This window comes from Phoca vitulina, unplaced genomic scaffold (genome assembly GCF_004348235.1).
Source record: "Phoca vitulina isolate PV1807 unplaced genomic scaffold, GSC_HSeal_1.0 scaffold62, whole genome shotgun sequence".
Lineage (NCBI taxonomy): Eukaryota > Metazoa > Chordata > Mammalia > Carnivora > Phocidae > Phoca > Phoca vitulina.
Genome location: NW_022589765.1, coordinates 7,320,163 through 7,334,618, shown reverse-complemented (window position 1 = coordinate 7,334,618; position 14,456 = coordinate 7,320,163). Strand labels below are relative to the sequence as shown.

General features: G+C 40.5%; 1 protein-coding gene across 2 annotated transcripts in view; it reads left to right on the top strand.

Moving 5' to 3' along the window:
• DOCK11 (dedicator of cytokinesis 11) overlaps positions 1-14,456 on the top strand; it is a 189,068-nt gene that overhangs the window by 117,976 nt on the left and 56,636 nt on the right. For both annotated transcript variants that reach the window (XM_032391396.1, XM_032391395.1), the window contains 5 exons: positions 3,214-3,330; positions 4,945-5,020; positions 5,618-5,727; positions 8,395-8,506; positions 14,081-14,147. In XM_032391396.1, the coding sequence (XP_032247287.1) occupies positions 3,214-3,330; positions 4,945-5,020; positions 5,618-5,727; positions 8,395-8,506; positions 14,081-14,147 (482 nt within the window). The remainder of the gene's footprint in view (positions 1-3,213; positions 3,331-4,944; positions 5,021-5,617; positions 5,728-8,394; positions 8,507-14,080; positions 14,148-14,456) is intronic.

Below are 14,456 nucleotides of genomic sequence, written 5' to 3'. Positions count from 1 at the left end.
AACACCCAGTGCTCCATGCAGAACGTGCCCTCTTTAATACCCATCACCAGGCTAACCCATCCTCCCACCCCCCTCCCCTCTAGAACCCTCAGTTTGTTTTTCAGAGTCCATTGTCTCTCATGGTTCTTCTCCCCCTCCGATTTCCCCCCCTTCATTCTTCCCCTCCTGCTACATTCTTCTTCTTTTTTTCTTTCTTAACATATATTGCATTATTTGTTTCAGAGGTACAGATCTGAGATTCAACAGTCTTGCACAATTCACAGCGCTTACCAGAGCACATACCCTCCCCAGTGTCCATCACCCAGTCACCCCATCCCTCCCACCCCACCCCCCACTCCAGCAACCCTCAGTTTGTTTCCTGAGATTAAGAATTCCTCATATCAGTGAGGTCATATGATACATGTCTTTCTCTGTTTGACTTATTTCGCTCAGCATAATACCCTCCAGTTCTAGGCTCCCGTAATTTTTATTGGCTCCCCCCGAAGTGACCCCAAATAAATATACAGTCAAGGAAGAAAATGCTTCCTATGGAAAGTCTGCTTTTGAGATACCCTAGTCACACCCCCTCAACCATGTTGCTACTCTTAGGCCCCTCGTCTAATGAAATTATCAAGATGTCACTGGTCCCTATTACGTGCTACTCAGAAACTGCTTTGGGAGATCTCCTAACTTGTTATAATGACTATGAGACCTCTTCTCGACTCAGAACAAAAATGTCCAGCGGCTGCTCTTTGCCCTGAGGTCTGTATCTGTTCCCGTACCCGCTGCAAGTGATGTTAATACCTAAGAGAACTGCAGTTTCGACTTGGACTGTGGACCAATTTTTTTCCCTTCTCCTCCCCTTTCCCCCACTCCCCACCTCCCCACTGGTTTGTTTCTTTTTTTTTTTTTAGTAATCCATGTACATGGTTAAAAAATGTCTCTCTCCCATTTGTTATCCCCATGTCCCAATTCATCTCTCCAGCAGTAGCTACTATTATCAGTTTCCTATACATACTTCTACTTTGTCCATGCACAAGCCTATATATATATATATATATATATATATGTATGTATGTATATACACACACACACGTATGTGGGAACCGTTATGCATTTTTCTTTTTTTTTTACCTAACAGTACATCCTGAAGATTAGATCTACCACATTAAAAAAAACCCCTGCATATTATTCCATCATATTGATATACCTCATTTTATTTTATGTATTTATTTTTTAAGTAGGCTCCACACCCAATGTAGGGCTTGAACTCACAACCCTGAGATCAAGAGTTGCCCGCTGACCCAGCCAGGCGCCCCTGGATTATGCCTTATTTTAAACTGTCTTCTAGTAATAGATTCTTAGGTTGTTTTCTGTCTTTTGTGCAGGCAAAGCTTAATATATTTTACACTGTATGTTTTCCTGTGTTCCTGTTCCCCTGAGAGAGTTGTATTAGCTCTTTCCCTAGTGCTCACTATCAAACGAAAGTGGACTCCCATCTCGAAGCTATAGTATTAATAATGACAGCTTAAATTTATTGAGGACTCGCTACATGTCAGACACTATTAAATACCTCACTTGAATTAATAGCATTATTATTATTATCCGCATTTTACGAAAGAGAAACCTGTGGCTCAGTGATGTGATCACAGTCAAGGAACGGTAACAGGAGACTGGGAATTCATACAAGTATAAAATCTAAAATCTGTGTTCTTAGCCACGAGACTATAGTGCCTGTCAGATCCAAAGTGGAAAACTACAGAACTGCCAAAAACGGGTGACCACGCTAGGGGAAAAAGTCTTGAAACCAAAGCCACGTGAAGAACAAAGGAAAGTCATTAGGGCCATTTAGCCTCGCGAAGAATGAGTTAAGCTGATTTGTGGTAGCTATCTTGAACTATTGGAAGAGTTGCCATGTATAAGTGGGAAGTAGCCTTACTCTCTGTAGTCCCAGAGGCCAGAGCTGTACCTAGCAGGTAGAACTGACAAGGAGTAAAGCAGCTAAAGGACCCTTCTAACAGAATCCAGGAAAAGGCTGGAGTGTGAAAGTGAACCATTTGTCAGGGATGCAGGGAAGGGCCATTCCTGCCTTGGGTGGGAAGTCGGTTCTCAGACCTCTGTGCCCATCAGCACAATCTGGGGCAGAGTCCCAGAAATAATTGAACAATATGAAAAATTGTTCAACCTGAATAACAAATGCAAATCCGAGCAATGAGGAGATACTATTGATATTCTGTATTCTGTACGTTGACTATTGAGCCCTAGAGGCCTTCTCTAAGTCTCTGGAAAAACCTCCCAGAGTCATGAAATGTGAAGGGCAACTTTTATGCCATTACATCCACTGTTTTTGCTGACTCGAGTGTATGTACGTGTCAGATGAGGAATGTCTAGAGCTGAGAGAAGCAATAAATACATTTTCATATAAGAGGTACCACATTAAGACTACTAGTGGCCAGGAGATAAATAAATATATTTATTTACAAATATATCTCCCAAGTCTTACAATTGACTCAAGGGGCCAAGATCACATTATCTCAATCGCTTTGATCAAAACAAAAAAATGTTAATTTAAGGAATAGAGTAACTCACCATTTTTTAAAAAGATTTATTTGAGAGAAAGAGAGGAGGGGGAGGGGCAGAGGGAGCGAATCCTGAAGCAGACTCTGTGCTGAGTGCAGAGCCCGATGCGGGACTCAGTCCCAGGGCCCCGAGATCCTGACCTGAGCCGAAACCAAGAATCGGCCGCCCAGCTGACTGAGCCACCTGGGCGCCCCAGTAACTCACCATTTTTTTCACTTCTTCCACTGATTCATTTATTCAGCTAATGTGTATTGAGCACCTCCTATCTGCCCAGGCACTGGGGTTGAAGTGGTGAACAAAATAGACACCATCCCTGTGCTCATGAAAACTCAACCCTCACTGGAGTTGAAGAATAGGACTGATATTAATCTGCTTTCTAGGTCAACCGCTATTTTTAAAAGAGTGAACTTTTGCCTTTTACTTTATGCAGTTATTGAGGGATGTGACTTGACTCTGTATCGTGTATAAATCCAAAGACCAAGAAAGTTCTGTGGGAATTAGTTTTGAGACTTGTAAGTATAAATAGCCTCATGCTTCACTAATTCGTTGTGGATATTAGCCCACTTTGAGTCTTGAAACTGATAGATGGGGCCAGCTTTATTTGTGAAATAGACATATTATATACCTCCTAAGCTTTGGGTAATTATTTTTCAGAACCAACAGGCCAAAATAGCACAATTGTACCTACCGTTTGTTGGACTGCTCTTGGAAAATATACAGCGGTTAGCAGGTCGAGATACCTTGTATTCTTGTGCAGCCTTGCCTAATTCTGTAAGTAGTAATGTGTTTCCACTGGCGTTTTATCCCATTTTATTGACTGCGTTTGGAACTGGGGTCATATGCTGTATTTCTTAATCATTACTTTTCATTCCATTTTTACAGTTAATACTTTTTTTTTCTAGAGCAGTGCTTCTGAACCACCCAGGCGCCCCTGCTTCTCATACTTTAATGTACATACCAATCACCTGGGGATTTTGTTAAACCAGAGACTCTAACTCAGTAGGCCTGTGGTGGAGTTTGAGACTGCGTTTCTAACACACTTTTGCCTGCTTCTGGTCCAGGGACCACACTCTCAGTCACAAGGTCCAAGAGAATACCAAGAATCCCTTCCACCCAGTGTTTTAAGATTTACTGTTGTTATTTGCCTTCATATATTCAACTTGAAAACGGAATGAAGGATTCTTTGCTTCCAAAATGTGAGGCATATTCCTTTGCTTCTCCCTTCCTGGGACAGCCTCCTTTTAGTTCTTCTTTTGAGCTGCTTTTAGCTCAGCACAATTGGTCTGTGCTTTTTTCCCCCTTTAGAATCTTAGTATTAAAAGGAACCTCAGAGGGTGACCAGTCTCCCATTTGGCAAAACAACATTTTGCCTTTGTAATAATTAAAACTTTCCTTCTCACATTAGACCTAAAACGTTTTCTTATCTACTTGTCCTAGTTTTGCCTTCTTAGAGATACACAGAACACATCTGTTCCCACTTCCACATGATACCCCTTGCACAAGTGCCTTCTAAATTTTTCTCCAGACCAGATTTCTCTACTTCATCTTTCGTCATTCCCAAACCCTTGACAATCTTGGTTACGCTCTTCTGAATATGCTCCATTTTACCAGTCGCCCTATTAAAATGTGGTGCACAGAATGGTATGCTTTATAGTCTCCCCAGAGGGACTATTAAGTCCTGCCCTGCCCCCACTCCATGTTCCGAATGGCCCAAGATCACCTTCACACTATCAGTAGCCATGTTATATTGTTGAGTGGCAGGTTAAACTGTGTCCTTTACAGCTTCCTTTGGAAATTACCCCTATCAAATGTCCTCGTCGATTTGTCCAGCCTGCCTTGGGTTCCTGAGAAAGCTACTTTTAAGCCTCCCTGAGGGCTTTATGGCCTATAGCTCCCGATTACGTAAATCAGCTAAATGTGGGTGCTGCATTATCTACCTGGGTTTTAGGCTGGTCTTTCTTCACAGACACAGTTAACTCATGCTTATGCTCACTCCACAACATTCGACAGTGATATTTGGAAATATTTTACTTATCTGTTCTTTCTTCTGTAGCTGAAATTCATCTAGGGCTTCTGGTCACACTCCTCCTTCTAGCATTGCACCTAGTTCCAAGGAGGATTACTGAGCCATGACTGGACTGCAACCAGTTGGAGCTTTTACCAGCCATCTAGGGTTCTGTTACTTGGCCAGGGGTCATGCTTGCAGAGTACACTAGTGCCCCGTTTTTAAAGAGATGTCACCAAAATACCAACAGTGATACCTGATTTAGACTTTCACAGTGAGCTTTGTTTAAAGTTAGGGTACCCTCTCATTCTGTTAATTCCAATTTCTCATCCTCGTGTACAAATTTGTTGAAATGACAGAGGTGTCACATTGTGTTACAGGCATCCAGGGATGAGTTTGCATGTGGCTTCACTTCACCTACAAATAGAGGGAGTCTGAGCACTGACAAAGACACTGGTAATTAAGTCCTTTAAAGATTATACATTGCATGGCTGTGTAGAAATGCACCCTGTACTTCTCTGTATTTTTGAAATACTTCATAATAACAACTATACATAGCATGATCTCTTCTAAAGTTTAATTAAATCTGACTCACACTTGCAGCCACTTTTTTTTTTTTTTTTTTTTTTTTGCTTAAGTTTCCTTATCTAAGCTTGTTTAAAATGTAGCTTTGGTATACTGATAAAATAAAGGATAATGAGAAAAACACTGGTTTCCGATCCTATCTGTCTCCAGTCTTAGACAAGACACTTCCCTTTTCTGGGCCCGTTTCCTTATCTATAAAACTATCTCTCAAATTGTATGGCTTTCCTTTATTACTTCCAGAGAACCTCTTGTAGTTTCATACATAGTAAAGTATTTCAAGTGGTTTAAAAAAAAAAGTCACCCTTTGTTAGGCTTCTTACGGTGTTTTGATATAAAATAGAAACTTCACATTTTAGATGACCAAGATCCGTTCCCTAAAATCTATCTTTAAATTAACCCAGTACTTATTTTTAAAAATATTTTTTGACCATTCTTCCTGTTGGTAACAAGGACTTGGCTTTTTTCCAGCTTATGGGGCTTTTCAAAACGGACATGGAATCAAGAGGGAAGATTCAAGAGGTTCCCTCATCCCAGAAGGAGCAACAGGATTTCCAGATCAGAGCGGAACTGTTGAAAATGTAAGAACCTAAATATAAGGGATAACCCTAGGGATATGTTAGGTTACAACAGTCTGTCTGGTTTTTTTTTTTTCAGTCTGTCTTTTTATATAAATTAAAGGCTCTCTACTCTCCTGTAGTCGGCCTGGATCTGTAAAAAGCATCCCGTAATTCTTGGATGTTGCAGTGGTTCCTTCCTACCATGGCAGCTGCTACTTGGATATTTAAAACTGCTTATGGGGGCGCCTGGGTTGTTCAGTCGTTGGGCGTCCGCCTTCGGCTCAGGTCATGATCCCGGGGTCCTGGGATCGAGCCCCGCATCGGGCTCCCTGCTCTGCGGGAAGCCTGCTTCTCCCTCTCCCACTCCCCCTGCTTGTGCTCTCTCTCTCGCTATCTCTCTCTCTGTCAAATAAATAAATAAAATACTAAAAAAAAAAACTTTATGGAGGATAAGGCATTCATCATTAAGAGTTCTAACTTTGAATACCTCCTTTAATCCTCGTATACTGTAACCTGTTCTAGAGAGGGAAGGTTCAAGTTTAAAATATCTAGTGCACCTTGTCATTTAAATACCTTCTTGGCAGAGTTAATTCAGCCTTTTATTCTTTTGTAAAAGAGTAATTAACATGGGAGAAAAAAAATTAGGCCTCCAAATTGATGATTTCAGTGTCCCATCATCACTTAATCACAATGTATTCTCTAAAATTTGGGATATGTCTGCCTTGAGACAGAGAAACCTCATTTTATTTAATTTTAATTTTATTTTAAGACCGAGAAAGAGCAAGTGGTGGGGGTGGGGGAGCAGCAGAGGGAGAGAGAGACTTTTTTTTTTTTAAAGATTATTTATTTATTTATTTGACAGAGAGAGACACAGCTAGAGAGGGAACACAAGCAGGGGGAGTGGGAGAGGGAGAAGCAGGCTCCTGGTCGAGTAGGGAGCCCGATGCGGGGCTCGATCCCAGGACCCTGGGATCATGACCTAAGCCGAAGGCAGATGCTTAACGACTGAGCCACCCAGGCGCCCGGAAAGAGACTCTTAAGCAGGCTTTACACCCCGCGCAGAGGCCAATGCGGGGCTTGATCTCACGACCTTGAGATCATGACCTGAGCCGAAGGCAGACGCTTAACCATGTGAGCCACCCAGGCGCCCCGAGAAACTTCATTTTGGACCAATAAAGCCGTGTCACGCTGCTATGTAAAATCACAGAATTATATAAAATTAGGGTTAGAAGGGTGCATAAAAATAATAAATTCCAACTCAATTTACAAATGAAAACTGGGTTGTGACTCAGGACAACCATACAGGTATGGCAGGCCAGACCGGAACCCGGGTTTTCTGATTCCAGCAATGTCTCTCCTATATCATGGCATTCTTGGTGTGCATCAGAATCACCTGGGTGCTTAATAAAAACCGATGGCTGGGCCTCACCCCCAGAGTTTCCAATTCAGTCTGGGATGGGGCCTGCTCATTTGTATTTCTAGGTTCCAGGTGATGCTCATGCTGCTGGTTGGGAACCACCCCTTGAGAACCCCCGGAATATACTTCCTTGAGCCTTGGGGTAAATAGTAATTTATTCACAAAGGCTCCTATTTTACTGCATTTAGAATTCTGTCAACAGACACTATCATAGGTAAGGCAGATAAAGGACAAAGACGTTAAATGACTTGTTAATCATCACACAGCTAGCAAGCATTCAGAACCTAGGTGTTTTGCTCCAAGTGAAAGTTCGTTCTTAGTAAATCCTGGTTTAGTAAATGCCTATGTCCAGAGCCCAGTTTAGCTCAACTGTGAAAGAACTGGTTTTTAATAAGGTAAACTCTTTAGATTATTAGTACTATTACTAGTACTATTCATATAAATCCCCAAATAAGTCAGATCTTGTCATGCTTAACAACTGGTATTTTTTTTTAAATATTTTATTTTTTTAAAGATTTTATTTATTTATTTGAGAGAGAGAATGAGAGAGAGAGAGCATGAGAGGGGGGAGGGTCAGAGGGAGAAGCAGACTCCCCACCGAGCAGGGAGCCCGATGCGGGACTCGATCCTGGGACTCCAGGATCATGACCTGAGCCGAAGGCAGTCGCTTAACCAACTGAGCCACCCAGGCGCCCCTTAACAACTGGTATTTTAACAAAAGCCATTAAAAGGAACATCACTAGTTTGTAGAAGCTGTAGTTCTAAAGTATTACTGGATTCTTCATCATATAATTATCTTGTAATATTAGCCCTTTTTAAAAAATACAGATTTCCTGACCTATTATTTGTAGGTTGAATTTTAATTAATAAACTCTGAAAGATTCAAATTAAAAGAGCTTAAAATGTTTCTGTGCTTCCATATTCCTTAGTTAAGTTCCCCCTCCATGTAAAAGCTCTCTTTCCTGGAATAGCCACATATGGTTCTTTAAATTTTTTCCTACTACTGAAACACAGACCTTAAGGGAATGAAACACATTGTCCATGGCTGTCATCTTGACGAAGCCCCGCGGGTCGTTTCTAGCAGCGCTACTCTGTGCAGTAGCATCCAAGAAAGATTTGGCTCATTTACCTTCCAAGTATGATAGAAAATCTGGATTTAGGCTTAGAATTATCCCGAACAGGACTAATGATACAAGTAGTTATTGAGTGAAAAGCTATGGAAAAGTATAGTACCAATATTGTTTGACAAAAGTCCTGTCTTTCTATTGCAGACCCGACAGAGTTCTACAAGGGGTAGCGTATCCCAGTATAACCGACTCGACCAGTATGAAACCAGAAGCCTCTTAATGTGTTACCTGTATATAGTAAAAATGATTTCTGAAGGTGAGTTACCAGCATATTAAGCATGGTCTCTACTAGACATCCACCCTCACAGGTTCATGCAACAAATATTTGATCATCACTATAAAACACATGCACGTTAGAAACAGATCGTTGGAAGACCCTGACCTTAAAACGTTCCTCTATTTTTAACTTAAAATAGGTTCACTTGGGTCATACAGGTTTGATTCTTTGAACTATTTTTTTTTAATTTAAAAGTTGATTTCTAAAATGAAACCGTAGTTTTAAAAGTGCTAAACGTATTTTTTTCCACGCAGAGCTTATAACGCATTAAATGACCAATGTAAACGGAAGGAAATAATAACCAGAAGTCATATTTAATACTTTAGCTTTTATTTGACCCAGGATTTGGAAAACCAAAAGCAAACAAAAAGACAGGAAGTGTTCTCTGAGGGTTGGGAATGCCGCTGTTATCTTCGTAGTATGGTGCTGCATGGTGGTAGGTTGTTTTTCAGCCTCCAGTTTTTTTCCCCCTTGGTGTACAGTTGTATTATTTACTAGTATTACCAGTTATTTATATGATAGAATAACCAAAGGGTTTTCATAAACTGCATGTCCTCTGGAAGTAAAATCAGAAGGTTATCTTATTCCCAGATACCACATTAACTTACACAATTCCCTCCCTTTTCTTCCTTTTCTCAATATTTTCACTAAGAAACATGTATGCAGGAATGAAGAACATAAAAGCACCTGGGTTCTGATTATCGTAATCATTCTCTTTTACTTATTTTCTATTTTTTGCTGTATTTTTAAATATTTTTATATTTAAATATTTTTAAATATTACTTTACATCTTTTTTATAATAATGCAGGACATAAAAACATAAAATAATTTGATAGTTAACTATCAAAGACCTTAAAAATAGCTAGATATGAATAATAAATTCTAGAACGTATTAATAAAACTGTAGAAAAACAACTCTAATCTTTAAATCCTAAGACTGTAGAACTTAGGGTAAAAATCAAAGATTATATTGAGACTCTATGATGTACCTCCCTGTTTTGGGAAAGAAAGAAATAAAGGGAGATCATTTTTGACCCCGGTGGTATTTCATTCTGAGAGATCATGGATCCGTTAACAACTACAGCCACAGCTCACTGGTTTTCTCTTCCCACAAGGTGAAAAGTGGGCAAACATGGAAAGTGACCGCTAATGTGCACGGGGTTTCTTTTTAGGGTGATGAAAATATTCTAAAACTGGGGTGATGGTTTTACAACTCTTGAAAAATACTATAAACTATTGTATTGTGCACTTCTTAAATGGGTTTTATGGCCCATGAATTCTCTCAATAAATTTGTTTAAAAAAAAAAAAAAAAAAAGGCCTAAGAGCCACATGAAAAAAAAAAACCAACAGAAAAAGAAAAGTAGTTGAATACCACCACAGCCCAGGGAAAGTAAGTTGGGGGCAGGGGGAGGAAAAAAGGGAGGGGGTGGGGAAAGGAGTGGGGGGAGATGCCCAGCTGACTACTTCTCCTCATCTCCACTCCAGTAGAGTGCGTGTGCACGCACACATACACACACACTCTCACACCACATACTGTGATAACCAGGGACAAGCCTCTGGCAGCTTTTTTCAGGTCATGGATAAGACCATAACTGCTTTGTTTCTTGAGAACTTCATAGTTCTGCTCCTCTTGTAAATGTTGACCTTGCTTGCTGAATATTTGGTTTTTGCTCATTAGATTTTTCTTTCTTCTGCTCTTCCTTTTTGATTTTTAAAAGCACATTTTTAATAACCAGTACACAGTCGTGTCACATCTTCTCTTTATCTTTTGTGCATGTAAAGTCGTATTCATGTTTTTCTGAAAAAATCTGCTTCTGGATCTTTCTCAATGGATGTGTTCTAGTTACTTTGTCTTGTCTGGTAAATAGTTTAGTCACTCTATATGCATTTAAATGTTGAACTCTTATAAGTCCACACTCTTCAGGTCCTCTCTTGGCTTTCTTTATTGGTTCATAAACAGTAGCAACTTAATTTCAACAAAAAGATGACAGACCTCTACACTTTTATATAGAAGTACAGGGATTCTACAGAATGAATTTCCTTTTCTATTTGTGGCTATATTTTATTAACTGGCAATAATTCACTGTTTCAAAGTCTTAGTCATTTGCCAAACTTTTTTGTTGTTGTTCTTATTGTCTTGTTTATTATTTCCTGAGAAAGGGAATCAGAGTCAGGGGTAATCAGTTACACAGTCCGAATTGACAGGAAGACTGTCCTCTTGTAAAAGAAAAGCATTTTCCTTGAGAGGATGAGGGAAAGCTACTTTCCCCCTTTTTCTAACTGTATCCTAGCTTTTCTCTTTATTGCAGACCCCAAGGTGAAACTTTGGGTGTCACCTTGAGGCTTATCGGCATCATACTTTGTACCTGTAGATTCATTAGCATTCTTCTTCACAGTGGATTGTTTGGTGGAAAGTGTCTGGTCGCTGCAATCTCTTACAGAAAACCCAGTGTTGCAATGAGCAATACCACTCTTTGATCTTTTCCCACTTGATTTTAAAGTAGAGTCCAAAGGAAGTACAGTTTTTAAAGGGGATCTTTCCTTACTCTGTGTAAAAGGGGGAAATGAACTTCCATTATAATCAGGCATATTTTCCTCTGAAGTTTCAGATACGACTTGAATAGTGGGGTTTTCTGTGGGAGAAATACTGGAAAGGCTCCAAGAGAAGTCAATTTGAGTTTCACACTTTGGTGTGGAGGTCTTCTGGGTGAAGATGTGTTTCCTTTTTGGCTGGCCATGCTTGTCTTCATGAAGGTTTGAAACATCTTGAAATCCATACCCCCTTTGAGGACCAAGGAAAGATGTTAAAGGAGAACCTGCAGGTGACTTCTGATTGGCACTGCTCTCTCTGGTAGCCTTATTGCTATTAGAAGAAAGCTTCTCAGAAATCTCTCGCTCCTCGAAGAGGTCCTGACTGTAAAATGGAATCGGAAACTTTGGACTTCGTTGTTGTTCCTTTTGTCCAGAATTCATCCATTCAGTACTTGATTGTTTTATCAATTTGTTAGGCAGATGCCCCTGAGATCCTGGGGAAGGCTCCCTGACCGAAAAAACTGGCACAGACCTTTGAGTACAGGGAATGAAGTCCTCATCATCGCTATCAGAAAAAAAAGGGGGCAACTGCTGCACATTCAGGTTTAGTTTTGCAGAAAGCTTTTTATTTTCTTCTCTTAACCTATTCCTTTCTTCGGTAAGCTCAGAAATAAACTTAAGATTTTGTTGTTGGATATCATAAAATTCTTTCTGTAGTGTGTTCCTGTAGGTTTCATTCAGCAAACAGCGGTCACATATTTTTGCATTTAACTGATCTCGCAAGTCATGAATGGTGCTACTGAGGACTTTCTGTTGCTCGGTCAGCTCTTTAATTTTGGCTACGGAGCCCATCCACCTTCCATCTGCCAATCGGTCTTTCCTCAAATTGGCTAATTTTGCCTGTAAACGGTGTAGCTCTTTGTCATGGAGCTCTTTTAGCATTAGCCAGGTTTTCATAAAATCGTCGGACGACGCGTCACATACACTAAACTGTAATTTATCTCTTCCTGAAGGTTTCTTACCACCGCCCCTGTCTCCTTCACCCATGTTCCCTGCCTGCATCATGTCTCACCGATTTAGAATTTGGAAACGGTTGAGACGGGCCAGCGGCTTGAAAGCACTACCGCCGTTGCCGAGAAAATGGCGGAGGAGCTGCTGACTAGAACTAAGCCGCGGCTAGGATGAGGCCGTCACCCTCTTTACAGACCTTCTGCGAAGCTGCCTCTGGGCACAAGGCTGGCACAGGCGTAGTTCAGGGATGGGCAGAAAGTCTCGGTGTTCTGGGCGGAAAGAAGGCACCAGGCTTCTGGCGGGAAGAGCCGGTGCGCGGGAGAGGGAAGATGGCGCCTCCACGCCGCTCTTCAACGAGAGGCCGAGAGGCCGGAAACCCAGTGGCTTCTGGGAGATCTGGGCTTCTCTGAGCAGCAGGGCATTCAAAAGCAGGAGTGGGGGGGGAGACCGGAAGTCCCTGTTCGCTTTATTTTTTAAAACAAGTCTAACTTGATGCCATGTTAGCATTTTTATTCTTGAGGATCAGTGTTTGGGAAATTATCAACACTCGTGGCTTTAAAAACAGTTGGAAGTAAAGTCAAAATCCCTACATTCCTCCCTCTCCCACCCCCCTCCGTATAGCCACCATCGCCTAGTCTTCCATCCCTATCTCGCCCAGGTTGTTAGCTGCGTTGGCAGTTTTGTCATTTACCACTTTTGTGATACCTGTAACATGTTTGTGTTTAAGAGCTACTGGCACCATTAGCTATATCTGAGTAGCATAAAAAGGGAATGGAGAGGGGCACCTGTCTGGCTCAGTGGGTAGAGCATGCGGCAGGATCTCGGAGTTGAGTTCTAGCCCCACTTTGGGTATAGAGATTACTTTAAAATAAAATCTTTTTTAAAAAATTAAATGAAAAAAGAATGGAGAGTTAAGTGGCAGCAGTATTTTTTCTTTTTTTTTTTTTATCTCAGTAAATCACTATGTTGGAAGTAAAGAAGCAAGTCAAAAGAGAAGTATATGTGATAGATTTAAGGGACTTTTATATCTGGAATAGTTCGATATATGCGTGTGGACATTTGGTTAAAAGATAAACAGGCACGTTTTTAAGAGTTTATTTGAGCAAAAATTGATTAGAATCCGGTAGTATCCAGTCTAGCAGACAGAAAGAAGTCCTGAGGAGCTGTACAAAATGAAAGACTTTTAGCGGTAGAAGGGAGTTGGAGCAAGGCAGTTTATACAGAGAAAGAAAGTGGGTTGGTTATTGCAAAGTCACTTTTGTTTAAGGGATGCCTGGGCTCTGTCAGGCAGATTACATTACTAGTGCTGATCAGATGATTCCTAATTGACTGGTTTAAGATTCCATTCCTGGGAGAGCGGAAACTGTAATTGTCTTGGTTTGGTGATGTGGGGCTTAGCATAAGCAACTCCATTTTCATTCAGCCTGTTGTTTTGTTTTTAAGTCTGTGTGTGTGTGTGTGTGTGTGTGTGTGTGTGTGTATTTACATAATACCAGGACTTCGGAGTTTATAATGCAAAGGCAAAGAGGAAAAAAACAAAAACTCTTCTTCTAAAGTTTAAAGTTCTCAAACTTTTTGGTTCACAGAGCCCTTTGAGTAGCAGGCAAAGGTACTTGACCCTCCCTTTGGAAAAAGTACGCATAAGCACACCGTGTACACATAAGCACACCGTGTTGCATAAAATTTTAGGAAGTTCATTAAAAACTCCAGGTCTCTTTCCCTTCCTCTGCCCTCAGGGATGATATCAAGATTAGTATCAGCCATCCAAAAGAATATTTACAAAGTAAATAAAAATAATTGTTAAAATAATTACAGATAAAGCAGTACATTTGGAATTAATTCAAACAAATACAGTGTGTGTATTGAACAATGAGCTGGGAGAGGATATAGATGAACCACCCGGCTGTGAGTTGATGGTTGTTGAAGCTAGGTTATTGGTACTTTGGGTGGGGTGCACTGTGCTGTTTACTTATTTCAAGATCCACCACTTTATTTATTCCATTTTCAGATACTCTCTTAACTTACTGGAATAAAGTATCTCCTCAGGAGCTCATAAACATTCTCATACTTCTAGAGTAAGTTATATTAATTTATTTTCATAAATTTTCTCCTTATTTGGGGGATAAAATATTACCTTTTTTTCCCAACAGCTTATTTGCCAATAACATAGGAAATACTCAACTATTTTGGTAGCATTGAGGCTAGCACACCAGGTTCTTCACACAGATGGAAGAAAACGTGGAGATGGAATACTTATGATATCAGAGAAATTAGCTAATAATAGACCATTGTTCAGCCCAGCAGCAGTCTTGCTGTGATCTGGAAAACTAGAAGTGGCATCAGCTGTCCAAAAGCATTCATTTGGAGCAGATGCTGGCATAATG